Below are 26299 nucleotides of genomic sequence, written 5' to 3'. Positions count from 1 at the left end.
GAAAGAAGTAACCAGCACATTCCGATGGCATGAGACGCTCGGAATTAACCGTTCGCATGCTGGGAAATCGTTATTGTGCAACGCAGGGGTTTTGGAGGCAGCTGGATCAGTTGTTCTCATGCCTGGCTGCTGGTTTCTCCCCATTGATGCTTGCCTAGACATGTCCCTGTATTTTTCCTGTAGCGCACAGGCACCCAGAATATGCCTGCTGCTTTTTGCTGTCACAGACCCAGTTGTTCTTCATAAAATGTTCAAATGTTGACCACAATTCCTCTGGCACTGGCCAGAACCAGTGAGGATGTAATGTCAGAGGCTGCTGGTGGACGGACTCCATCTTAGCTGTAGAAGATCATAGCTTAGAGCAGGGGTGGGCAAACTTTTTGGCCTGAGGGCCACATTGGGGAATAGAAATTGTATGGCGGGCCATGAATGCTCACAAAATTGGGTGCGGGAGGGGGTGAGGGCTCTTGCTGGGGGTGCAGGCTCTGGGTTGGGGCTGGGGATGAGGAGTTTGGGGTATAGGAGGGTGCTCTGGGCTGAGACCAAGGGGTTTGGAGGGCGGGAGGGGGATCAGGGCAGGGGTGCAGGAAGGGGTGCAGGTTCTGGCTGGGGGTGCAGGCTCTTGGGTGGGGCTGGGAATGAGAGGTTTGGGGTACAGGAGGGTACTCCATGCTGGGATGGACAGGTTTGGAGAGTAGGAGGGGGATCAGGGCAGGGCAGCGGTTTGGGGCGTGGGGAGAGGCTCAGGGGTGCAGGCTCCGAGTGGTGCTTACCTCAAGTGGCTCCCGGAAGCAGTGGCATGTCCCTTCTCCTGTGTGGAGTGGCCCCCAGCCCTGCTAGCGCCAGAGTGGGGCTATGCGGCTGCTTCCGGGAGCTGCGTGGTGTAGCCCCCGATCCTGCCCCGCAGAACGGGGCCATGCTGCGGCTTCCAGGAGCTGCATGGTGCAGCCCCCAACCCGGAGCCCCGGCTGGAGCGCCGGAGCGGGTCAAGCCCCAGACCCCGCTCCCCAGTGGGAATTCGTGGGCCAGTTTAAAAGGGATGTCGTTTGCCCACCCCTGGCTTAAAGGTTAGAGCACATGCATGGGAGGCAGGATCCTGGATCTCCACTCTCAGCTGTGCCGCTGACTGTCCAAATTATCACGGGCAAATAATTTGGAAGCTCAGGCTACTGGTTAGAGCAGGGGACCAGGGATCAGGACACCTGGGTTCTGTAAGCATCACTGGCTCACTGTGAATCACTTCCTCTTTCTACACCTTTGCTTTCCCTCTCTGTACTGTGGTAGTGATAATACTTATCTGTCTCAGAGGGCACTAGGAAGCTGAGGCTTAAACCTTCGTTTTCATGGGGATTGGACATCCAGAGCTCTTAGACAGCTTTGAAAATTTCAGCCTTACCTGCTGAATCCTTGTAAAATGCGTGTTGATCCTGGGCTAACGTGTGCTACTAACGGGCTGGTGGACACCCAAGCCCTTTAGGAATTGCTGTGCCATCAGTTCCTTGCGTCACTCCCAGCTACTTCCACTTGATGGTACCTCCTCTTTGTGACCCATGGGAGGTGCTGCTTCGAGGGCTACCATTTCCGCATGGCAGTAAGAGCTAACGTGTGTTGGGACCATGGGCGTCCGGAACCCACTGCCATAAAATACAGGACTGTGCACCAGCCGTGCCCTGGTCCTTGCCAGGTTGTGCATGTGGTGTCCTGTGGCTGACACATTGAAATCAGCAAGCCTGAGGTTATGTCCTAGGCTCCTGGGAGCACGTCAAACCCAAGGGCTGACTCTTGAGAACGAGGCGCATAACTGCACTTTATGGATTGTGGCAGCATAGCATGGGCATCCTCACAGCATGGACCAAAGTCCTGTCCCACCATCTTCTGGGATGAATTCTTTGGTTTCTTCTTTGCTTGTGCCAAGTTCTTGGTCAGCAACTTGGAGAGGAAAGGTCCCTGACACATCTAGAGTCCTATGGGCTTTGGCTACACGCTTGCTGTTGCCTTTGATTTGACTTTCAGTGGTCTCTAGGCTCCTAAGCACCCACATCATTTTTGAAAATGGGACTAAGGTTCTTTGGCCCAGATCCCCAAATGTACCAAACGTATTTGATTTCAGTGAGCGTTAGGTACCCAAAAACCTCGGAGGATCTGGGCCTTAAGCCATTAAGGACTTTTGAAAATTTTGCCCCAAGACCCAGTCGACTCTTTAGGAAGCAGGAAATGTGGCATATAATGGGTTAAAACACAGTGAGCTGTGGTTTCGTTCCTCTCATAAGCCCCAGGCACTCATTGTCATGGGGAGCTGAGCTCTGAGCTATATACTTGCTAACAACTGTTATGTCTCCTGGATCCCAGCCACTAAGCAGAGCCCTTGCCAGTAGCTCCTGTTACAACAAAGGCTGACAATGCTACCTGTGCTAGTCAGCGTGAGGTGGTGAACCCTGCTAGCCTTAACCTACCAAGGAAGTTTGCACGGAGCTGCGTGGGTTGTCTCTCAGATCATAGATTCCAAGGCCAGAAGGGGCCATTGTGGTCATCTAGTCTGATCCCCTGTACATCACAGGCCAGAGACCTGCCCCAAAATAATTCCCAGAGAGAATCTTTTAGACAAACAGCCAATCTAGATTTAAAAATGGTCAGTGACGGAGAATCCACTAGGCCCCTCGGTGAGTTGTTCTCATGGTTAATTACTCTCACTTTTTAAAAATTAAAACTACACCATGCTACCTCCTCTTACCAGCTCTCCACCTGTCTCCCACAGCATCAGATTCCAGATTCTTGTCCACATCTTGAGGGCCTGCTACAGCTCTGCCCCTTCCTCCTCAGCCATTTTTTGTCTCTTATCGAGGTGTCCCCCTGTGCTCCACCAGTGATGCTATTTCCAAATGTCTGTCTCCTTCCCTCAGGGATGTCTCTGTATCTCCATCCATGCACCAGAATCTCTTTCCTGAGCTGATCCTGACAGCCACTACCCTCGCCTCCTTCAGATCACCCACTGCTGGTGTGACCCCAACAAGTAACTGACCCGCCAACAATGGCTGGGTCTAATGGCAATCAGGGAGCCCTGATTTCAGTCAACCTGTCAATTAATAAATCATTGTTTGTTTTTATCTAACAGTACTTCCGATTCAGGATTGCCCCGTCACACACACCTTCAGCTTCCTCACTCACCTCAATGTCATTTCACCATGGCCCTTTGCTTTCACTCTTACTTGCTGCCTGCATCCTGTTTCTAATTAGATTGGAAGCTTTTCAGGGCACGGGCTGTGTCTTCTTGTGTGATTGTGCAGCACCAGGTGTAACAGTACGTCTGGGTGACTGGTAATACTCACAGTATATTGCTCATGCTTTTGTATTACGACTACATGAATCCTGCTTCTGCTGCTTCTACTAATTCACTGTTCCCAGGATTTCACACTAACAACAGGCTGGCCTTTGTGGCTACAGATACTTCACTGGTGTTCAGGGACTGGAGGGTCTTCTGTTCCCTTGGGATCCAATGCTCAGCCAACACACAGCTGGGCTTAGAGTTGATTTGCATCAGTTGAGGATCTAGAAGATTGAGTCTTTGCTTGTAGACCTCTGTGCTGTCTGCAGCCCGAACTGTTCATTGGCAGGCTGCTGGCTTAGCTTCCCTTCCACTCTGACCCCTCTTGGCCCCTCAATACTTCTGCTCCTTATTGCACAAGGCCGCATAGGTGTGCGGGTTTACATTCCCTCCCTGACTCTCTTTTCAAAGCGAATTCCCGGAGTGATCAGACTGGTTTGGTGACTGTAGATGTGGTGCAGAAGGGAGCTGGGGGAAGCAGTGTGCTTTTGAAGGGATCCAGAGAGGGATTTGTTAGATGCAAATTTCCCAGTGGGAAAATAAACCCAGGTGGCTTTGTACTTCTGTGACAGAGGTGGTGCTGGGGCTGGGGTCTGCTCCGTTTTGTTTTGTAAGCATTAAGAACACTTGCATTCTGGCAGTGATGAAATACAAGCTCTAGGGGTGAAATTCTCCCGCCGCTGAGGGCCAGCACAAGGGCCCTGAATGACTTACATCTTACGGAAGCCCAAATTCAACCTCGGAAAGACCAGGGGACTAAAGTCTGTTCTTTTTTACCCTGGTATGAATCCAGCATCACTCATCTGAGTGCCATGGATTATGGCAACTTCACCCAACAGAAGCTGGAGTTTTGTCTCTTCATATATGAGGATTTAGGGGGCATGGGCCAGTTTGCAATCTGGATGTCCACTCTTGAGCATGGAGTCCCCAGTGTGGGTGTAGAGCACATTCCCATGTTTATGCAGTATTGTGAGACCATCATCACCAGAGACGGGCCCAAACCAGTACCTCCAGGGCATTTCGTAGACTAAAACACACACACGATATTGAGGCTGCAGCCTAGCTAAGCCGCTCAGGAAACCTATATACTGTCAAAAAGAAAAGGAGGACTTGTGGCACCTTAGAGACTAACCAATTTATTTGAGCATAAGCTGTAGCTCACGAAAGCTTATGCTCAAATAAATTGGTTAGTCTCTAAGGTGCCACAAGTCCTCCTTTTCTTTTTGCAGATACAGACTAACACAGCTGTTACTCTGAAACCTATATACTGTCAGAAGCATATATCTGTATATCTCTGGTGAGAGTCTGACCTGTTCCCAGTAGCCCTCTGTTGTGTGCATGTGTAGGGTTTTTTCCTTTACCCAACACAAACACCATGAAGAAATCACAGGGCCAGGTTGGGTCCCAAATAACCGTGTTTACTAACTATACACAACATACGAGGCCTGGCTACGCACAAGCTGCACCTCAGACTGATTTGTGGCTGCTTCTAACACGTAGTACAAGATGAGCGCCACTAAAAGGCCCACGGTTTATTTAAAGGGATACTACCCTGTTCCTGTCTGCTGTTAGGAAGCTGTCACGGGAACTGGGGAAAGGGGAGTAAACTGGCTTTCCGCTGCCTTGCCCCTTGGGCTGGCCTTCACTCCTGAGCAGAGCATTTGTAGGACATTTCCATTCTGCGCTGGAAGCAATTAATACCCATTTTGCACTCTTCACCTCATGCAAATTACTGTGAGGTGCGGGAGGAAAGAGAACCAGGCCCTTTTGGAACCTGATCAAACTCCCATTGAAGTCAATGGAAACCCTCCCAGTGACTTGGGGGACATGTCAGGGGTGGATCAGGCCAATAGACTGCTGTGGCCTCACCTTGGAGCAGAGCACGCTGGGGTGTATGTATTCCCTAGGATAAGGTGTGTGGCCACCCAGGAGTTTTAAGGCAGGGTGGGGGAAAAGCTGTCCCACACTGATCTGGGGTCCAGGAGCCCCTGTCTATGGAGGAATGATCTCAGACACTGCTGACTTGGCCCAGCATCTGAAGGGTGTTAGATGTAGGTTAAATCCTCTCTCCTATGTACAGAACAAGGCAATTATCACTCAATTGACCCCTGTCTTCCATTCCCGGCTTCTGGCAGTCAGAGGTTTCGGTTTGTCCAGAGCATGAGGTTGCATCCCTGACCATCCTGGCTAATAGCCACTGATGGACCTATCCTCCATGAACTCATCCAGTTCTTCCTTGAAGCCAGTTATACATTTGTCCTTCACAACACCCCATGGCAATGAGTTCCACAGGTTAGTCATGAATTGTCCTGCATAGCACAGGCCTGAGAACTTCACCCAGTAATTCCTGCATCTGGCCCAACAAATTGTGGTTGAGGATAGAACCCAGGAATTCTGACTCGCCATCCCGTCTGCTCTGATTCTTAGATTCCATAGCCAGCAATAAAACCCAGGAGTTCTGCCTCCCAGATTTGCCACACCAACCACTAGACAACACTCCCTTCCTAAATGAATGTTAGAGGTGGGACTTCATATATGGGATCTGAGTTTTGGTCCATCTCTGAATATAATTCAAGAGTCATGACAACCAGTGTCCTGATCTAAGTGCAGGCAAATCTCCTGACCATTTAGGTGTGGACAAGCCTCCACCATATGCACCCTTGATCTAAAAATCCTCCAGCATTTCTGAGTCAAGTTTGCACTGAAGAAGGGATTTTAACAGCACTATGCTGTGCCAGATGAAGTACAGGAAGAAGATGTCCATAGTACAGTCCCAAGACACTGTTTATTTTTTGTGTTTGGTGTTAATTTTTTGTTGAGCACAGAGATTGTCCTCAGTGCTGTGTGAGACACAAAGATAAAGGGCTTGCAGAACAACACCTCCACAAATCTCCTTATTCTTGGCTTAAATATATCAGTGCTTCCTTAGAGGCAATATCTGCCTTTTGCTGGAAAGGTGTTGAGCAAACCAAGTCACACAGATCATTTATAGACTCAAGGCCATTTCCTTACAAGTGGACTTGATGCAGATAAGAGCTTTGCAGATTGCTTTGTTTTAATGCTGAAATCAAAAGATCCTCCTGCTGGGAAATCATTGACAGAAATCAGTGTAGTCCTAGAATTTGACTGAATGATCACTGCAGGGAAATGCCCGCAGGTCTTGTTGAATTCCTAGAGGGGCCCAAATGTGAATGCAAGGGGGAAAAAAAGCAATAAAAGATCGATTTCACTGCATAGCAGAATGTCATTTAGTCTCTAAACCCAAGGAATGATACCTTCAAATCAGAACAGTGTCCTGAGCTGTGTTATAGTAACACTTTGTATTATTAGAAATGGAAGAAATTTTAAAACTTGAATTTGCTGTAAGCTGTTTATGCAGTTTGTTTATTTGTGTGCATTTCACTTCTCATGGACAGAGGAAAGAGACTGATCACTTTCTCAGACTGGGCACTTTCACTTTCTCCTCCTAGTCAGTTTCATTGCCTTAAATTCTTATTAGGGCCTGTCAACTTTTTAAAAAAATACAAATTTTGGATGAAAGTTTTTCACAAAAAGGATCAAAAATCTGTTGTGGAAAATGTTCATTATTTTGCTACCAGCTTTACTTGTGCACAGAGCAGTTCTGGATTTGTCAGACTAGGTCCATATTGCGTTTCCTAGGTACTCTAGCATACAAATAATAATAACTATTATTGATAACAATAATTGCAAATCCTGCAGTGGGGGGTTTGGATTAAAAATAAATGTTTTCATTGATATAAAAAAAAGTCCTGAAAACATTTCTGATAATAATAGGTTTTATGCAACTTGCTGCATTTGTAAATGTTTTGATTCTTCCCAACACTGTCTCTTTAATATTAGAACTTTGACTTCTTCAACAAACTGGATTCAGAGCAGTTCTTTAAGAGCATATGAGTACGTTGCTGAGTGTACTGAAGTCCAAAGTCTTGCATCTGATATAAGCTATTTGTTTTACATATTTGTTATGTGTTCTGTTGGCGAAAGCCTGGGGCGCTAATAAAGACTGACTGATTGCTTGCATTTTTTTGGAAACATTTACTATCAGTGTTTGCATTAAAGGACTGATCTTGTGAGGTGCTGAATGCTCTCAGCTCCCACTGAAGCTTTTGCCAGCAGCACGGAAGAATTTCGGTCTGGGATCAATTTTTCATCCATATCCGATGCAAGGTAGCAAGGATTGCCTTCTACCTTCCCTTCTAAGTCTGACCGCTGAAAACAGAGCTTTAGGGACTTGAGTCCCCTACTGAAATAACTTGGCCAGATCCTCTGCTGGTGTCAATCAGCGTAGCTCCATTGATTTCCAATGAATGATGTTGATTTACACAGTCCAAAGCACCCTGAGTGGACTGGGGAGTCTGACCCAGGGGATACAGGTAAAGCTGCCACCGATTTGTAAGTGCAATGTGGGACAATATAATCGCATCGTAACACTGTGCCTCTGGGTATATTTACACTGTAATTTCCATCTTGGGTAGATATACCCGGGCTAACTCTGACTGAGTTAGTGCATTAGAAATAGGAGTGTATCTATGGCTGTATGGATGGCAGGATCTAGGATTTCAAGATGGGATTATACTTGGGGTGGTTAGCCCATCCCACTACTCACGCTGCAGGAGCTATACTGCTATTTTTAGTCCACCAGTTTCATCAGAGCTAGCGCAGGTATGTCCAGGGAAATGATCCCTCCAGTTCCAGAGTAGACAGACCCACTGTGTCATAATGCCCCACCATGGCTATTTTCCCTTCATCTATGATGCTGGGGGACACACGTTGCAATATCGCTGGGACGTGTTGCATGTTGCAACGTCAGAACACAATAGCGTGATGCAAGGCCTTATAAACCTCTAGTTTCCCAGCTTGTTGGTCAGAGCACAGAAGTGTGAAAACTGTGATCATTCCCAAACATTTTGATGGCTAGAGACAAATGAACCGCAAAGATTTGGAGAGGCGGTTCAGAGAAATCCCCAGAAATGCTTGTGATGATCCAACTTTGTGTGTTCGCAAAGCTAGAAACCTTCTGAGAACCAAGATTTCCTCTTTTCCTGTGGGAATTCGGATGCTTCCTGCTTCCACATGAGCCAGAAATAGAGGACAACCACCTTTCCCCATGTGCTTAGTTTGGCCATTCCTGCTTTTGCAGCTAGACACAGCAAAATATGAAGTGAGCTGTAGCTCACGAAAGCTCATGCTCAAATAAACTGGTTAGTCTCTAAGGTGCCACAAGTACTCCTTTTCTTTTTTCTTTTTTTTTTTAAAAATAGGAAATGTTATTCAAATGAGAGACTTGGCTTCATCCTGAATGACTGTTATTATGGTAGTTCCAAGGAGACTCAGTCATGGATCAGAGCCCCATGTACAAACACAACAAAAAGACCGCTCCAATTAGCCTACAGTTGAAGTATAAGACAAGAGACAGGTGTATGCAAACAGACTGATGGCAGAGCGCAAGGAAACAGTAGTGGGTGATAGTTTCATTCTTACTCTACCGGACCTGGTTGGCTTATGTCTGTAGTGGTGACCTTGTGAGTAGATCAGGGATGTTAGGAGCAGAACTGGTTGAAACATTGGGTTTTCTCTATGAAAAGTTCAGAAAATTAAAACTGTTCATTTTTTTCAAGTTTTTACTTTCTTTACCCTGTTTTTTGATTTGTGAAATGAAATGTGTTGAAGCAACATAGAAAAACTCATTTTAAATGGTTTTGTTTGGAAATGTTTCATTTTGGCTTTGGATTTTCTTTCCTTTGTCTTTCTCATTCTTTTGCTCCATTTTTTCCCCGGGGAAAAGTCAGAGCTCTTCCCACATTTCTCTACTGGAAAAAGTTTAAAAGTGCAAGAAAGTGTCCCCCACCCTTACTTTTACTTCTAAAACTTTTTTCCAACTTTTTCTGGTGGGGGAAAAAAATAAGAGTGTTGTTTTTCCTTCACTCTTTTTTTTTTTTTTTAACCTTCCCCCCCCCCCCCCCCCCCAGTAGAAAAAACTAGGGAATAGTAAAAAGTCTGGAACTGGGAATTTTCCCATTATGTTAAAAAAAAAAAATCAATTTTTTTGTAGGCTTTCATAGAATTTAAGGCCAGAACGGACCATCATGTTCATCTAATCTGATCTCCTCCACATTGCAGGCCACAGAACCTCACCCGCCCACTCCTGTAATAGACCCTCTAACCTCTTGCTGAGTTTCTGAAGTCCTCAGAACTTGATTTAAACCCTTCACATTACACAGAATCCACTTTTTAAATTCTTGATTTAATGAAAATTTTCAGTGAGAATTTTTTTGGAAACCAAAATATTAATTTTCACCCCGCCAAAAAATTCATTTTCAATGAAACCCCATTTCTTGATGGAAAAAACAGTTAGTCAAAAATTGTTGACCACACTCCTAAGTTAGTAGATTACTTTCCAAGATCTGCTATACTCTGGATCTCTCTAGGGCAGGATGGTCTGGCGGTCTAGACTCTAGAGCATTGCTCTGCAGAAAGCCAAGTGCAAATCCCTGGGCTATGGTCTCAAGATCTCCAACCTGGTGGAGCATTCAGTGCCCAAGAAGGGAGCACCGTACATGGCTCCTCTACCTCTGGTCGCTCAAGGAGTGCACTTACAGGCTCCAAAATGAGTCCTGTCTTGGCTGAAAGAGCAGAGCTGTGATGCTGTACCCAGCAGTGTTTATGTGAGGGGTGTCAAACCAGTGTGAGCATCCAGGCCCTGACAGGGGACAACAGAACACAGTTACAACTGTGTCACTTAAGGTTTGTCTACACTAGAAAGGGTTTGCTGTACTGCTATAGCTATACTGGCAAATCCCCTGGTAGAGAAGCAGCTTATACTGGCAAAAGAGTTTTTTTGCTGGTATAGCTTCTAGCAGTTCTGTGAAATAAGCCGTACCGGTAAAACGAGGTTTTTGCTGGTATAGCTGCATGTACTCTAGGGCTTTTTGCTGGTATAAAAACGTTGTGACAAATCACAGCCCTAACCGACATGATTTATACTGGCAAAAGTTTCTCGCCTAGCCCTGGCCTTAGATTCTCATGCAGGTCTGTCTGTAATTTTCTCTCTCTCTCTCTCTAGGTATACCTGCTACAGGTAACATGGCTGGTGGAAAGAGTCACAGAAAGCAGGGCTCTGTACTCATTGTATCTTATGTTGCCTTAAAGAGATGTCGGCTGGCTTATTGGCCAGAGCAGTGTTAGCTCCAGTCCTGATTGGCTCAGCCGGCCTGTCACTGAAGTTTGCCAGGTTAGTGTGCCTCCTACTTCAGGACAGGTAAGACTTTTCTATAACAGATCAGACTTCTTAAGGCTACAGTGCACCTGGATTCCTAAGGATTAGCAACGGGCTTGCTTCCGAGTTCTTGAATCCCTTCCAGCTTTGTCCAAACCCCTTTTTTTTTCTTTTTAGTTTTTGGTTTGTAACACATTCAGAAGGGGGGGAAGGGGACTGTAGGAGGGATGAGCAGCAGTGGGCTGGTTCTGAGCACCCCAAATCTTGAAGAAAGTACAGTGTTTACGCAATTAAAACCAGTCAGAATGTCCGGGGAGTCTGCTGAAGACACCTCAGTCTTTGAAGACATCAAACCTGCTATAAGGATCTTGGAAAACCAACATGACCTGGCGCAGGTAAGAGAAAGCCTTAATAGCTCTCATCACACCTCAGTATCCTTATTGATGTGGAATAATGAGGTACTGGCTGTCGATTTTCAGAGGTTGGTTTTCATTATTTGCCACTTTTTTGTGTTGGTTTTTTTTTTTTAAATGTTCAGAGAAAAGCCAGATCAGAATACTTCCACTGAACACAGCCCTCCCCCAGAAATTGCAGCTTGCAAAACAAGCCTAGCCTGGGGAAACAAAAGGCCAGATCCTCCGCTGGTGCAAATTGGTGTAGCTCCATTGAAGTCCACAGAACTGCCCTGATATACACCAGATGAGGATCTGGCCCATCAGTGTATAGTTATGAAAATTCCCTTTCTGTGGGTGCTAGACTGGAAAGATTTCAAAGCATGTACTTTCGACAGAAAGAATCCGTCGGTCACTAGATGATAAAGGTGCGGATCTGATTTTTAAAGGGAAAAAAATTGCAGCTGGATTTTGTTTTGTTTTTGCTGTTTAAATAGACCTCCCCCCCCCCCCCCCCCGATTATTAAAATTTTTTGAGGGGGATTTTAGAAAGTGTTTTCTGCCAGGTGTGAAACAAATGGGTAGTGAACAATCCTCTGGAACATAGTTCCAGTCATTTGTTGCATGATCGGAAGAAGCCAGTGTGGAAATATTTAAGTTCTATAGGAGTTTGATTTTCATCTTGGAGAAGCAGTAGGACAGTCCCTCTTGTAAAACAGAGAAGATCACTAAGGAAGGGCTCCAGGAATGGGTACTTTCCTGTAGTTCAGGCTCTTATTTTTCAAATCACACTAGTGGAGACAAGAATGGAATTCTCCTTGAAATTCCCCAGCGCTGCTGCTTCCCTCTGTGAACAGCAAGGCCAGAGATAAAGCAGTGGATAAGCTGCCTGGAAATCAGCCTCCAGCCCCCCTCCCGAGTCACAAGCAAAGATCCCAGACAGAGAAGATTGCTGAAAAGCTCTGGGTGCGGCAACCCCGCTCGCTCTGATTGCGGGGCCGGTTGTGAAACACGGGCAGTGTCCTGCCCCACGCTGGGGAACCATTTTACAACTGTCGCTGTATTGCTGCCTTGCTCTTTCGAGATGAAATGCAGGAGTCCCAGGGGCGAGCAGTTCCTTCATCTGCCTTTAAGGCAGGTTAGCATCACCCTTCTTCCCCCCATCCAATCCAAGTAGAAATGAGCGAGAGTTTTGGAAATGCCCTTCAAGGAGCTCTTGGAAAGAAGTGAAACCCAGTGGGGCAAATCTCCCCTGGTGTAACTTCCCTGATGTCAGTGGGGCTCTACCAAGGATCAAGTTGTCCCTAAAGAACGAGCCTTCATGGGAAGGTGAAAGGAACTCTGGGATCTGAATGACTTTGGCTCATGGTTTTGAGGCTTGGATGGGCCAGTTCTTGGAGCCGTGTCTCCTGTTAGTGATTTGCCGCCGTTCCCTAGAGCAGCCTGCCTGGTTGCTCCCAGAAGTGGCGCAGAAAGTGAGGAGGTTGGCGTTGCTCTGTGGTGTCTTGCTAAGTCAGAGTGCTAAGCTGGCTAATGATTAACCCTGGGTGCGCGCCTTCCCAGCGCCATCTTGTTGCAGGCGCTGGGAACTAGAATGGGTCTATGTGCTCGGCTTTGGGAAGCGGGTGGCAGGAGGGGAGCAGGAAGGCTGTTCCTGGATTTGAAGGGTGATCGTGGTTCTTTTAGGACAGGGCATGGTGCGCCATTGCCCTGGACCTGACTTTGTGTGGGCAGAGAAGGGAGAACCAACAAATAAAATAATTCTGGGTCAAGTGGTCCCCCGAGAGGTCCCCCTGATTCTCACCTCTGGGTCGTGCCAGAATTCTGGCGGGGAATCTGCTAGCTCAGGGCTGCTGGCATTAGAAAAGACTATGACAGGAAGTTGCTAGGAGGAGTGGACGCCACTCGCGGCCTCTTTGCTGTGAGCTGGTGTTCTGGGAACTTTGTTTTTAAAGTCTAGTGAGAGGGACCATTCCCTGCAGCCTTTTCCTTGGGTGGCATGTGCCACCCACAGCCCGCTTTGTGTGTTCTGCTACCGGCCCTTGCACTGTGCCAGTGATTCCTCTGCTGTCCAGGTGGGAGTGGCATGCAGCCCATCCATCAGGTCTGTACTCTGCCAACCAGCCAGCAATCCAAACCCACCTCCCCTTGTCTTTAGAGCCCCTGGCAAGGGTGGGCTGGGGAAGTGTGAGACAATTCAGTGGGCACAGGAGGGAAGGTTGGTGGTGGAAGCTCCAGCTTTCCATACCACCACTACTGCCACCAGCAGTAGAATGTGTGCCATGGCAATGGACTAGAGGCCAGAAAGAAAAGGGTGCATCTATGGAGCCGTTTAGACCCAGCACAGCTGGGAACACACAGGGCAGAGGCCAGGGGTGCCAGCCATGGGGTTGATTTCCCCCTTCCCCTCCCCCCGCCCCCGCCATGAGAGTTACTGATGCAATTCCCTCAAAGGGTTGGGTTAGGTAACAAATGGACTCAGCAATTCTCAGGCTGGCCTGCTGTCACCCTCCAGCAGCAGGATCAGGGTGGGTGCCACTCAAAAGTGGGACCAGAGGGGGACACAGCAAGCTGGTCTGATCTCCCACTCTGGCAATGGGACGGGGGGGAAGCAATCTCATCCCTCGGCAATAGGAAAAGAGGGGATGTTGTGGGGTGGCCCTGTCTCCTTCTTTGGTCTGGGGATGCCCTGGGCGGGCATCAGGACACTGCACAAATGTGCAGGAAGACATGGTCTAGCACTGAGATGGCAGGGGGATGCCAGGCTGGCCCCGTCTCCCGCTCCAGGAGCAGAACCACAGGGAGGTGCTATCCCCATCCCTCCCCCACACCTCTGCAGCAGGCTGGGTCCCACTGGATCCTGGGCTGCCCCTGCTCTCCCACTTGCAAACAGAACCACTGGCTGCTCCGAGTGCTAAGTCAGCCCAGACTCTGTGATATCTCTCGGCAAACTCCTGGGGAGTTAATCTGAGGCAAGGAACACCCCTGGTGACCCTGAGAGTCCCACAGACAGCTGGAGAGTACTTCAGAGCCAACACCCTGGCTGCTTGTTACCTATGACACATGCTTTCCTCAGTGGTCTGACTGCTGAGGATTTGCACACGCACACCCCCCCGCACACAATGCGCATGCATGCATGCACACACACTCCCACCCATAATGCACATGCGTACACACACCTCTCCCCCATCCTTCTCCCAGACACAGCGCATGCATTCACCCCCCACCACCCTCCCCACACTCCTCCCATACAATGCGCATGCACACGAGTGCACACGCTTAGAATATGGCGGGGTCACATTCTCGTAGTTCTCCCCACTCCCCCCTCTTGTTTGTTGCCCCCCACTCCCCATTCAAAGCAGACGGGATGGCTGTGCTGGGGAGAACGAATGAACCGTCCTTTACCTCCCTGCAGAGTTGTAGGGAAAGTTGTGTGGTTGCTTGTTTTGACTCCTGGCCCCACTGCCGTTCAATGGGAGTTTTGGCATTGACTGCAATGAGAACAGGATTTCACCCGTGAAATCATAGCTTTGCACCACAACACACACAGCGATTTCTGCCTTTCTCTTCCCTGAAGAGCTTTTCTGACTTTTACAGGGACAGGCTTGGGCCATGCAGTTCAGATCCCACGGTAAATGGCTCTGGTGGGGAGGTGGGTTCATGATTCAGGGCTCCAGTTTGGGGGTCTTGATAGCAATGGGCTAAGAAGTTTGGATCTTGGTTTTGTGCATGTCCCCTTCAGTCCGTGGATGGGGGGTTGGTTTAGGCTTCATTCTGGTTTAGCTCCAACTCTGATCTGTACTGTTACGTCTGATCCCGCATAGCATCAGACATAGCACATAACTTCTGGTGAACTAGAGCACCTCTAACGGGAGAGACAAGTGGGTGTAGCGTGGGGAAGCCCCTTGGATTAAACCTGAGGCATGCTGAGACGAGGCAGGGCTGTGACTGTGCTGCCTCCGGTCAGTTTCGCCAGCTCCAAGTTCAGGAGAAGGAAGCCCCACCCTAGGTGTAAGCTCAGGAAATCCAGGCTCGGGGACGTGCGGGCGGGGGTTAGCCTTCTCCCCTCACAGCTCGGTGACGTCAGCGGGGACGTGTGCATGTAGCAGTGCCCATTCCGAAGAGTTTCATGGATTGAGAAAAGGAAAGGCCAGATTTGTGGGGCTCCTGGAGCAAGCTCTTGTGTTCAAGAACCAAACAAGGATGTGAAGCACAAGGCCCATCGTGGTTCTGGGGCAGGTTCTCATCTCAGTCAATGTGAGGCCAGAGAGCAAGACTTTACAAAATGAGGGCCTACTTTAGGCTCCTTGATCCATAGTTGAGCACCCAAATCAGTGCTCTGATTTTCAGTTTCATTTCTCCCACTGACTTCTCTGAGGGTTTGCTGATGCTGCGAGGTCAGGGGTGATTCCAGCTCGAGGAGACATACCTACGCCAGCTCTTATCGAGCTACCATTCTAAAAATAGCAACGTAGCTGCAGCAGTGCAAACAGCATCAGGGGCTAGCTGCCCAGAGTACAGTCCTGTCCAAAAGACAAGGTACATACTCTGGGCAGTTAGTGCCTTGTGCTGCTTGCACCACCATGGCTGCACTCTATCTTTAGTGCACTAACTCAATCAGAGCTAGCGTGGGTATGTCTCCAGGAGCCAGGTATCACACCCCAGCTCCAAGTGTAGACACACCCTTGGTTTCAGGAGCTGCTCCAGATCTGCACCAGCGTAAGTGCCACTTCTCCTTTTGATATGGGCTCTCTGGGCTGATTCCTTCTGGCACGATCTTCCAGTGCAGGGCCTGGGAAGGAGGCAGGATATTGGCAGTAATTGATTTGCTGTAGTGGAGGAATTCAGGGAAATCTCTCTCCCACACATGGCATTCCCCTCTCTTCTATCCGTTCCCTGGCACTAAACATCAGTAATGTCCCAGCCAGGGAATATATGCCCTCCTACCCTCTGAGGGCTGGACCTTGATACCTGTATACAGGACACTTTTTGGCACTTTCCTTAGTAAGGACGAAGCATGGGCTTCCTGTGATATTCATGGCATACACACAAGGAAGTTGGATAAAAACAGCAGTACTCTTGCTGGAAGATTGGAACCTAACATGGCTTTATTTCTTAGAATTCAGAATGTTAACACAGTCCCCCCCTCACCCCCTCCCCTCAAAAGCAGCGAGAGACAAAGCAGACTGCTCCCCTAAGGCATAACTCACCTGTCCTTGCTCTGGACTGGCTGTCTGCAAAGTGCTGGCTGACTCTGATCGTAGACTTTCTTACAGAGCCACCTGCCTGCAAGCAGGACCAAGACAACCCCAGAGTTAAGACCAGACTTCCAACACCCCACGTTTCCCAGGACTCTGGGGTTTGCATTATGGTTTGCTGACTGTAGACCTGATCCAGTGCCTGTTGAAGTCAGTGGAAAGATGCCTGTTGACTTCAGCAGGGTATGTTACAGTGCCCTAGTTACCTCCCGTGTCCATTTCGAGGGAGTGCCATCAGAGAGACCACCTCCAGTGGACCCCCAACCTGGGAAATCCGAGTCAGTCAACTTGTGAGAATGCAGCTCTGTTGGGAGTTGGGGTGCCCTGTAGTTGCAAGCCCCCAGGAGCCGCATGAATGTGCATACATGGGGCACCTTGTTAGTCCTCTTCTTGCCCGCTCGGTACCCTGCAGCTCATGAGGACAGGGATGGAGCCACCCTGATGCCACAAGCTGAACCACAGCCAGCTGGGCTAACTTAAGATTTCCCAGCCTGGCTCGCTTGCTGCCAAGAGCCAGCCAAGAGTTCATCAATTTCACTGAGCAGAAGACAGGCTGTGACTCCAGCCGTTGACTGTACCCTCCCCGCCCCCGCCGCCCCTGTGGCCTTTTGTTTTCATAGGCACGCAGCCGTGGTCAGGGCAGGATCCCTACGGGCAATAGCAGCAGTTGCATAGAGCTATAAAGACCGGGCTGATCCTGGATCCAGAAGGCATCCCAGGGGCTTTTCAGAGCCAAAAGGGGCCCTTTGCAGGAGGAGGCTCAGGTTGGCTGGAGGAGGGGAGGAATTTTGTGGGCTGGCACGTGAGCGAAGTAGCTCTGGCTGCTGTCTGTAGTGGTGGCAGCTCCTGTCCAGCCTGTCTGTTATTCCAGGGGTTCCTGCATTGCACAATTGGGAGCCTCTTTCAAAGCCAGGCTGGCAAACACAGGCATCAGTCCTTAATTAGTTTGTTCTTTGATCTCAATCAAGCGAGGAGTTTGCTTCTCTCCCTCCCCACGTTGCTCTTCATTAAGTGGTCATAACCCAAGCGTTAGGATGATTAGCCAGCTGGACTCAAGGTTACTAATCAAGGGAGCTACCAAGGAACCACCAAGGCAAACAGAGCTAGTGTCTGCTTGTTTTAAATTTAATCTTTTCACCCTCTCTCTTCAGCAGCATCTGGTATCAGCTGTGACTGAGCAGCACAGAATGGCTGCCACGTCCCCTTTCACAACATCTCGCTTCTGGCTATTTCTGTCACTGTGGAGCTCTAACCAATCAAATCTCAGTGCTGCCAGCCATCCGGGATGCTGCAGAACAGTATGAGTCTTGGACCATTTAGCCTATATTCCTGTCTCCACTTTAACAGGAACGTTGGATTTCCCATGCTGGGTCAGACCCCTGGGCAATCAAACCCAGTGGGTACGTCTACACTGCAAAAAAACCCGCATCTTAGAGTCCAGGTTTGTAGGTGTTCCCGTTCAGACTGGATTTCAGGCTCTGAGACCCCTTCCCCAGGTTTCAGAGCCCAATCTCCAGCCCAAATGGGAAAATGTACACTGCTAATTGTAGTGCCAAAGCACGAGTCTGAGTCTGTAGACCTGGGCTCTGACACTCACTGCCATGGGTGGATTTTTTTATACCTAATGTCTCTTCCCCAATGATCCAGAGGCATGTGAGAGGCAGAAAGGGTGGCCTAGTGGATATGACACCACACTAGTATATAGAAGCTGTGGGTTCAGTTCCAGTGTGACTTTGGACTCATCACTTCAGCTCCATGGGCCTCAGTTTCCCCATCTATACAATAGAGATCATGCGTCCCTTCGTCAAAGGGATGTTTTGAAGATAAAATGCATTAATAAGTGTTAGTTGCTCAGACACCATGGCCTTATGAGGGCCAGAAAAGTACTTAGATCTACAAATTCCCAGTTAACCGTGCGATACTGTGTATGTGGAGAGAAGGGCCATGGACATGAAATTCTCAGCCTAGTGATAAAGTCCTCCAGCCTCAGTATCAGGCTCTGAGATTTCCCAGGACATGATGTCCCATGAGGCAGCCATCTGTGTGGAGAAACGCTTCTGTTTATTAGTTCTAAATGAGGAAGAGAGAGAATTCAAAGTTGTGTCAGGGTGGTAGCTGAATAAATGGGAGTTTTGGAGATCCTTGCTTCAGGAGAAGGGGGTTTTCTGAGCTACTTGATGGGAGTTTATTAAAAAGGTTACTCCCAGTGAATGAGTCACCAGGGCAATAATAGACCCAAGACGATCGCTAAGACAGCATCTCAGAGCGTGCAAAACTAGTCTTTCCTATGGTCTCCTCTCCTGACAGGGGACAGAAGCTAGTTTTCATGTATTAGGATCTCTCTAGCTGTGGCCCATTTTTTCCATCGGAAAGTTTTGTCCTTGAAAAGCAGCTTTTTGATCCCTGTGGAAGTTATTGCAAAAAATGTTGGGATCAGTCTACGTTTTCTGTTTTTTTTTTTTTGTTTGTTTTTTTTTAAATCCCAACCAAAAAAAAGTCATTTTGATTTTATTTGAATGGAACCAAACCATTTTTGATGCTCTAATTTTGTCCCCCCCAGCCCCCGTTTGCCTTTTCCCAGTTCAACAAAAAAAGGGGGAGAAAAGGGAGAAGGTGGTCAAAATATAAACGAGAAAACCTGATATTTTTCATTCCCGCTTGAATCAGACAGAATCAAAGGGGAACTCTTTGTTTTAAATCAAACGTTCATCTGACCCAAAAAATCAAAACCGTTGGTGGAAAATTTCAAACAATGAAAATCGTTTCTTTTGTTTGAATGGTTCTGAGGGGAAGAAATGCTGGTTTCCGACCAGTTCAGGTTGTCAGCAAGGTGGCACTGAGTGTCGGGCCGTGCCTAGAGCATCGGATCTGAGCTCCTGTGAACTTGGCTCCGGGTCCGGATCCCCATTCAGAACTCATGGCTTGAGCCCATCCCTAGTGACCACCCCCATCTGTACTCAGTGCAATGGCGCCTGTGGGGGGGAAGAGTCAGGGAGCCCCTCTCCTGCCCCCATGCAGCAACACAGCAGGCTTGTGAACTCGTGGAGAAGAGCCAGTTCTTTCGCAACCCCAGGCGTGGCCTGCGGACAGTGGGGCGTGGCCATTCCCAATCCCAGCAGCTGTGGTGTGCAGCCTATGCCAGCGGGGGAAGAAAGGCTCAGCAAAGTGCTCCATGCTCTTCCCTCACCCACCAGCCATCCCTGTGCTGGCAGAACAGCTGCATTTATCTCACTTGATCAATTCCCTGCCACTGCAGGGGTCCTGAGTGCTAGGGGGCCTGGGTCCCTCCTATTCTCTGCCTGTGGCCCCAGATAATTGAGTCTCCTGGGGGCTGATACTTTGGTTTAATTCTGGCCAGTGGGCTTGATATGCTTGGGTGGCATTAGTGGCCTGTGATAGACAAGTCGGACTGGATCCTCTGGAGGTCCCTCTGGCCTTAAAATCCACTGCCCCTTCCCAGCAGCTAGCACCCACAATATCTGGGCCTTTTGTAATTAATAGCAAGCATTCCCCATTCCAAGTGCTCTGGGAATCCACACGTAGACAGCTCAGGTCACTCCCTTAGCAATCTGCTTTGGCTGGCCCTGCTCTTTCCTTTTCTCCTTGCTGTGGTTTACACCATAAATGACCTGCCAATGTGGATCAGATGCTTGGCGGACAATTCGGGAGACCTCTGTTTACACCCCAGGACAGGTAGATCATGACAAGCTCCCTGCCCCGCTACTCAGTGCCTCACCTCTGCCATCTCTATGTGTAGATGCACTGCAATGTAAGCCCAGGGTTAGCAGAACTCGAGTAGCAGACCCTGGGTTTGTTATCCTGGGGCTTGTGCATCTTAACTGATTTGTAACCACAGGTTAGGAATTGTTGAATCCTGGGTCCCAATCTGCAGCTTCAGTGTCTATACTGCATCATGTGGGTCTGAGTCTATCCACCCATATCCCAGACTTCCTAGCGCCCTCCCAAAATGTGGCCACTCTAGCCCTTTGGTCATGATACAGTGTGGTAAAATTTGATTGTCTAGAGGACATGGAAAGTCAGCCCGTGAGATTGTGAAATACTTTTGGCAGGCTCTCAGCACCTGAGTCCAGTGGGGCTGCATCTACACTGCAAAGTGATAGGGCTTGAACCCTGGGTCCTGGCATGTCTCAGGCTCAGACCCTCCACTCCCACAAAGTCCTGGGCTAGCACAATTTGCATGTAGACAGAAGGAGGGTTAGGCTTGAGCCTGAGTTCAAACTCTGGGCTTATACTGTAGTGCAGACATACCTTAAGAGTGAGAGGGAATGTTAGTCCCCATGTTTTCTTCAACCCTTGGTCTCCCTGCTGAGAACACAAGATGGATGGTGGTTTTGGTGATGTGACTAGAGACCGAGCCCCCAGAAATGAGCCTGAGACACAGAGTCATGTAGGTCATTGACACACCTGAGATGATGCCTGCAGGTGATCTCTACCACCCTGGGCTGGGTTTGAACTGGTGGTAGGTAAGAAGCTCCATATCTCCTTGCCAATTCCCTAAGACACCCAGCCCCCTTCCTCTTCCTTTGTCCCCATGGCATGCTGGGCTTGGGCCTGATCCTGATCCTTGTCAGGAGTTTTGCCATTGCCTCGCACAGGAGCAGGGTGGGACCCTCTGATTGTGCAAGGAGCCCCCCTTTGATTTCCTTGTGACCTGATGTAATTCTTTGCTCCTGCCCGGATCCTGCAATGAAATCAGCTGTGTTTGGGCCCCTGCCAAGAGGAGTGAGATCATGTGAAAAGGGCTCAGGTTTCCATGCTCAGGCAAAGCTTCTAGGAGGAAGTGAACACGTAGCCATGGGAGGTGAGGATGGAGTTTAATGCCTTCCATGCTGAACAGCAGATGGTCCTGTGCCTCTTCCTACTCTGCCTTGACGGCTCTGATCATCTGGATGGAGGTTCTAGGGGACACCAGTGAGGGCACAAAGGGGTTAATGATCCTGGGTTAAAATGAAGTGGTTCAGATTGTACCAAGCTAGTGGCAATTACCAGTGGATTATAGGAATGATCGAGGGAATTCAATGGCTTGTGCTGGCCATCCAGCTAAAGAGCCAGATTCCACCCTGTATAAGTCCAGGGTCACTCCCCAGACATCAGTGTCAGAGTAACTAGTGTCACTCTGGATTTACATGTATGTAAGTGATGGCAAAGGCTCAATGTCTACACAGCAGCTGGGAGGTGTAAATTCAAGCTCAGGTAGATGGACACACGCTAGCTCTGTTTGAGCAAGTGCCTAAGTATAGCAGTGTGACAGTATGTACTTGGGGGGGACTGGACAGGATTGGGCTTGGTGGGTAGCCAGTGTCGCCACTTGTAGGCAGTAGCTTGAGCGGAGCTAGTGCTTGAACATCTACCTGCAGCAGAATTTACCTCTCAGCAGCTGTGTAGACATACCCTAGGAGACACCCGCCTGTCTTATTAACCTCTTCCCTGCTGTTAGCCCATGCCGCGGCATGCCTGCTGTCAGACGACTCCAATGGGATCTGTGCCCATTTATCGCATTCTGGGAGCTTGGGGCTGCACTGTCAGAGTGAGGTCCATGGGTGTATGGTACCCAGGGCGCTGATCATGATTGAATGGGGCAGTAGGAGACCAGAGGTTGGTGTGACGGGTTGGATCACAGAAACCCCTTGGGGACTGCCACCTAATGTGCTGAGACTACCCCTGAGCCTGTTTTCCCTGGCAGCTTGGGACTTCAGTGCCCTGCCTGATTGTGCCAGACACGCTAGCCTGCAACAAACACAGACCCAGGTCTGAACCTGGTCCCCCCAAAAGCTGCAGGCTTAACTGAAAACAGCTTAAGAAGTGCTCCTGTCTTCAGCATTCAGATACCCAGCTCCCAATGGGGTCCAAACCCCAAATAAATCCGTTTTACCCTGTATAAAGCTTATACAGGGTAAACTCATAAATTGTTTGTTTGCCCTCTATAACACTGATAGAGAGAGATGCACAGCTGTTTGCCCCACCCCCCATCCCCACCCCAGGTATTAATACATACTCTGGGTTAATTAATAAGTAAAAAGTGATTTTATTAAATACAAAAAGTAGGATTTAAGTGATTCCAAGTAACAACAGACAGAACAAAGTCAATTACCAAGAAAAATAAAATAAAACACGCAAGTGTAAGCCTAATACAGTAAGAAAGCTGAATATAGATAAAATCTCACCCTCAGAGATGTTTCAATAAGCTTCTATCACAGACTGGACCCCTTCCTAGTCTGGGCACAATCCTTTCCCCTGGTACAGTCCTTGTTCCAGCTCAGGTGGTAGCTAGGGGATTTCTCATGACGGCAGCCCCCTTTGTTCCGTTCCACCGCCTTCTATATCTTTTGCAGAAGGTGGGAATCCTTTGTCCCTCTCTGGGTTCCCATCCCTCCTTCTAAATGGAAAAGCACCAGGTTAAAGATGGATTCCAGTTCAGGTGACATGATCACATAGCACGGTAAGACTTCATTACCCACTTGGCAGCAGCCTCTACAGTCAATTGTCCTGGGTATTGGGAGCCATCAAGATTCCAAACCACCATTAATGGCCCACACTTTGCATAATTACAATAGGCCCTCAGAGTTATATTTCATATTTCTAGTTTCAGATACAAGAATGATACATACATACAAATAGGATGACCACACTTAGTAGATTATAAGCTTTGCAATGATACCTTACAAGAGATCTTTTGCATGAAGCATATTCCAGTTAAATTATATTCACACTCATTAGCATATTTTTATAAAATCATATAGAATGCAACGTCACAGTTGGGTTTGACGATCTCCCTCGGTAATCATTTCTCCAGAGCTAGAAATACATGCAGTGAAATGTACAGCACCAAACAACAGCAGTAGGATAACAGCAAGCCCCTGATGTGTTGAGGTGTGGCTGGGTGCTTCATTCAGGCTGACTGTGCTATGGAGGGACCATTCTCACTCTCAAGGGGAAGTCAGCACCTCTGTTTGCTCTGCAGTCATGCATGGATGGCCTTGAGCAGCTCTCTGGGCGCCTGATCTGACCCACGTTGAAGTAAATGGAAAGGGCCCCATGCCCTGTGTGAGGGAAGGACTCTGCGACAGGGTACAAAGGGGACTAAAGGAGAAATCCCCTAGTGACTCCGTGGGAAATAGGGCTGAGTAAGTGATGGATTTTTTTGGTTCAGGGGCTGAAATGAAAAGAAACAATTGGAAATCTGGTTCAGTTGGAAGAAAAAAATTTCAATTTTTTTGGTCAAATTAAAAAAATTCCGTTTTGAATTGAGCAAAATGTTTCAAGTAGCCCCAAGAGGAAATTTCTTCGAGTTTTCCACTTTGTTTTGGATGTTGTATGCCTTTTTTTCCCTTTAAAACCAGCCAAATTTAAAATCAAAACAGCATTCTGAGTTGAAAAGTCAATACAAAATGGTTTGACTCTTCTGCGATTTTTTTTTCCCCCAACCATAACTATTTGTGGAATTTGACCTGAATTCAGCAAATAGTTTTGGACTCCAGAAAATTCATTTTTTGGCTTAAAATCCCCAATTTGTTGAAAAAAATACATCCAGCTCTAGTGGGAAGCTTGCTCCTGAATTCTGTCCAGTCCATCTGATGCTCCAAGCTCCCTCAGTGTGGCCCCTATGACTGCAGTGCTTGGAGCTCCCTTTGGCCCCACCTAAGCTGATCTGAGCTCCCCTTGTCTGATCCATTCTGAGTCTCGCTTCCCCTGCTGCTTGGAGCGTGCCCCTTTCACTCCACAAGGAGGTCTGGGGTTGTGAAATGTGGGTCAGAAAGGAGCAGATGCGGTAGCAGGAAGGAGTTCAAGGAAATGAAATGGTGCTGGAACAAGATGTTCTCAGGTTGTTTCCTTGGCTGCCGGGCTGAGCCATTATTGGCACTCCAGATCAAGGCACCTGATAACGGGCTTTCCCAGGACCTTTTCACAAAAGCCGTGTGCAAGGTGTCACTGATCAGCCGATGACTTCAGCGCACAAGGAGCTGGCTGGTCCTTCACCACTGTAAATAATGAGGCAAGTTTGGCCTCAACCACTTGATCCTGTCCCAGCTTTCACAAACCATTTTGTAGTCTTTCCCCACCAGTATCTACATTAAGTGTGCTGGGCACTGCTGGCTTTTCATGGGGTTTGACAGCTCCAGCTGCCTCTGCCCTCAGGGGCTGGTTCACGGGACTGTATTTTAGTAAGGAATAGATTGCAGGCTTTCTGGGATAAGGACCAATTTCTTTTGTCCTGGGTTTGTACGGCACCCAGCACAGGTGAGTGTGTGGACTGGGTCCCATCGGTGCTATGGTAATACAAAAAATAATCCTTATAAATGAATGCACGTTATACAGAATGTTATGCCACCACACACTGTACCGGGCAGTTGGATGAGGCTGTGGATGACATTAATTAATGGGACAGCCCCATTTTCAAGGTTCTGTCTGGCTTGAAGGGCAGTTGAAGAGTCACCGGTGTAGTTCAGAGGTCTTGATGCCTCAGCGTTGCATCAATTAGTGATACCATTGCATTGCCACATCCTGACATAACGTGGCCATTTGCTGAGGCAACGGAAAATTAGGTTTACACTCATTAGCTAGATAAACTAGTGATTCATAATGATTTGTAAGGACCAAATGCTGCCTTTAGTTACACCTAAGTACTCCACTAGTGCTGGGTGGGTAGCTTAGCCCCAGCACTCCCATTGGAATCACAGATTTGCACCTGTGTAAATAGGAGCAGAATTTGGCCAGTGGGAGTCATTTCCACAGAATCGGTGTCTCGGTCATTTATTTGTAAATACCATTTAATCTGCTAATGTACTTGGCACTATTGATCAAAATGTGTGTGACTCTGTGTGTGCTCACTGGCTGAGAAAGCAGGGATGTAGGTCGCACAAGGCCTGACGCTGTGCTGTAGAAACATGCATGCGTCTGAGATCGGTGTGTGCATGGTGTTACCATGATATGCCACAGATGGGTAAATTTCATATGTCGTGTGGTGCTGGAAGCTTTTGTGAGATGTTGCATTTCCCATATGTGCTGGAGCAGATCCTGACTGTGCAGAGATGGGAACAAAGACCTGGGAAAGGATGGAAGAACCAGGCTGCCTGTTATCTGCCAACGTAAATTGAGACTTGCTTTTTATTTTGCTGTACTGGGCAAATGTTTATGGGCCTTATTCTCCTCTCATGCTGGTGTAGATCAGGAACAAAGGTTGGCAGAAAATGTTTTTCCCATCCTGTGAATGTTTTCAGGTTTTTGGAAACATTTCCCGTGGAAGGAAAAGTCAGAAGTTTGAAAGTTTTAATGAACTGAAAAATCTTAGAAAAAATTGGTTCAGGTCAAGTGAAGTGTTTCATTCTGATCATTTCAAAATGTTTCATTTTGCTTCCAATCATTTAACGTTTTTTGTTACTATTCTTAGCTAAAATTTCAAAGTGAAGTCATTTTGCACTGGGAAAGTGAAACGATTTGTTTAGAAAATGGCAAAACAGCAAATTTTGACAACTTTGAAACTTTTCAAGTGGAAGCGTTAGTCAGAACTGACCCTTTCCTGAAAAATGGTTCAGTTTCCACAAATTGGGACGTTGTTTTTTTTAATGAAAAACTGTTTTGTCGGAAATTCCCAGCCAGCTGTAATTAGGCGTAAATCCTGTGAAAGGGATGGATTTAAACAGAAGGAGAATCAGGCCCAGGAGTTCAGATCTGAGCCAGCCCTTATAAGAAGGAGGAGAGTGGGTATGATTTCCATGGGGAAGGAATTGAGATCCTGTTCATTCAGCACAATGAATGTAGTCTATTCATATTCAAATATCACCAAACCAAACTGTGGACCATAAGCCATATACACTTGTGCAATTTGTATGTGGCAAACCTGGCTCTCTTTCTGTAAGTATGGACAGCCCCATGCACAGAGGGGCTGGTGCAGTTCTGCTGTGTCCCACCTCGAGGGCTCCCAGTGCCACAGGAAAAGCATGGAGAGCCCGAGAAGTTCCTGAAAGCTCCAGCATCCACTTCATAAGAAAAGCCATGAACTCCTGCTCCGTCCTAGCATTCCCCTTGCAACAATGCTTCATAGGAAACTGCTGCCTTTCCCTGCAGGTTG

General features: G+C 48.0%; 1 protein-coding gene across 1 annotated transcript in view; it reads left to right on the top strand.

Annotated features, from left to right (window-relative positions):
• The first annotated feature begins 10702 nt into the window (after window positions 1-10702).
• Window positions 10703-26299, top strand: part of LOC141994191 (Krueppel-like factor 5) — a 40633-nt gene continuing 25036 nt past the window's right edge. The window contains exon 1 of the mRNA XM_074964368.1: window positions 10703-10954. Within this exon, the coding sequence (XP_074820469.1) occupies window positions 10787-10954 (168 nt within the window). The 5' untranslated portion in view covers window positions 10703-10786. The remainder of the gene's footprint in view (window positions 10955-26299) is intronic.

Source organism: Natator depressus, chromosome 9 (assembly GCF_965152275.1).
Source record: "Natator depressus isolate rNatDep1 chromosome 9, rNatDep2.hap1, whole genome shotgun sequence".
In the NCBI taxonomy this organism is placed as follows: Eukaryota; Metazoa; Chordata; order Testudines; family Cheloniidae; genus Natator; species Natator depressus.
The sequence above is the reverse complement of the archived record's forward strand: the minus strand, read 5'-3'. Positions and strand labels throughout refer to the sequence as shown.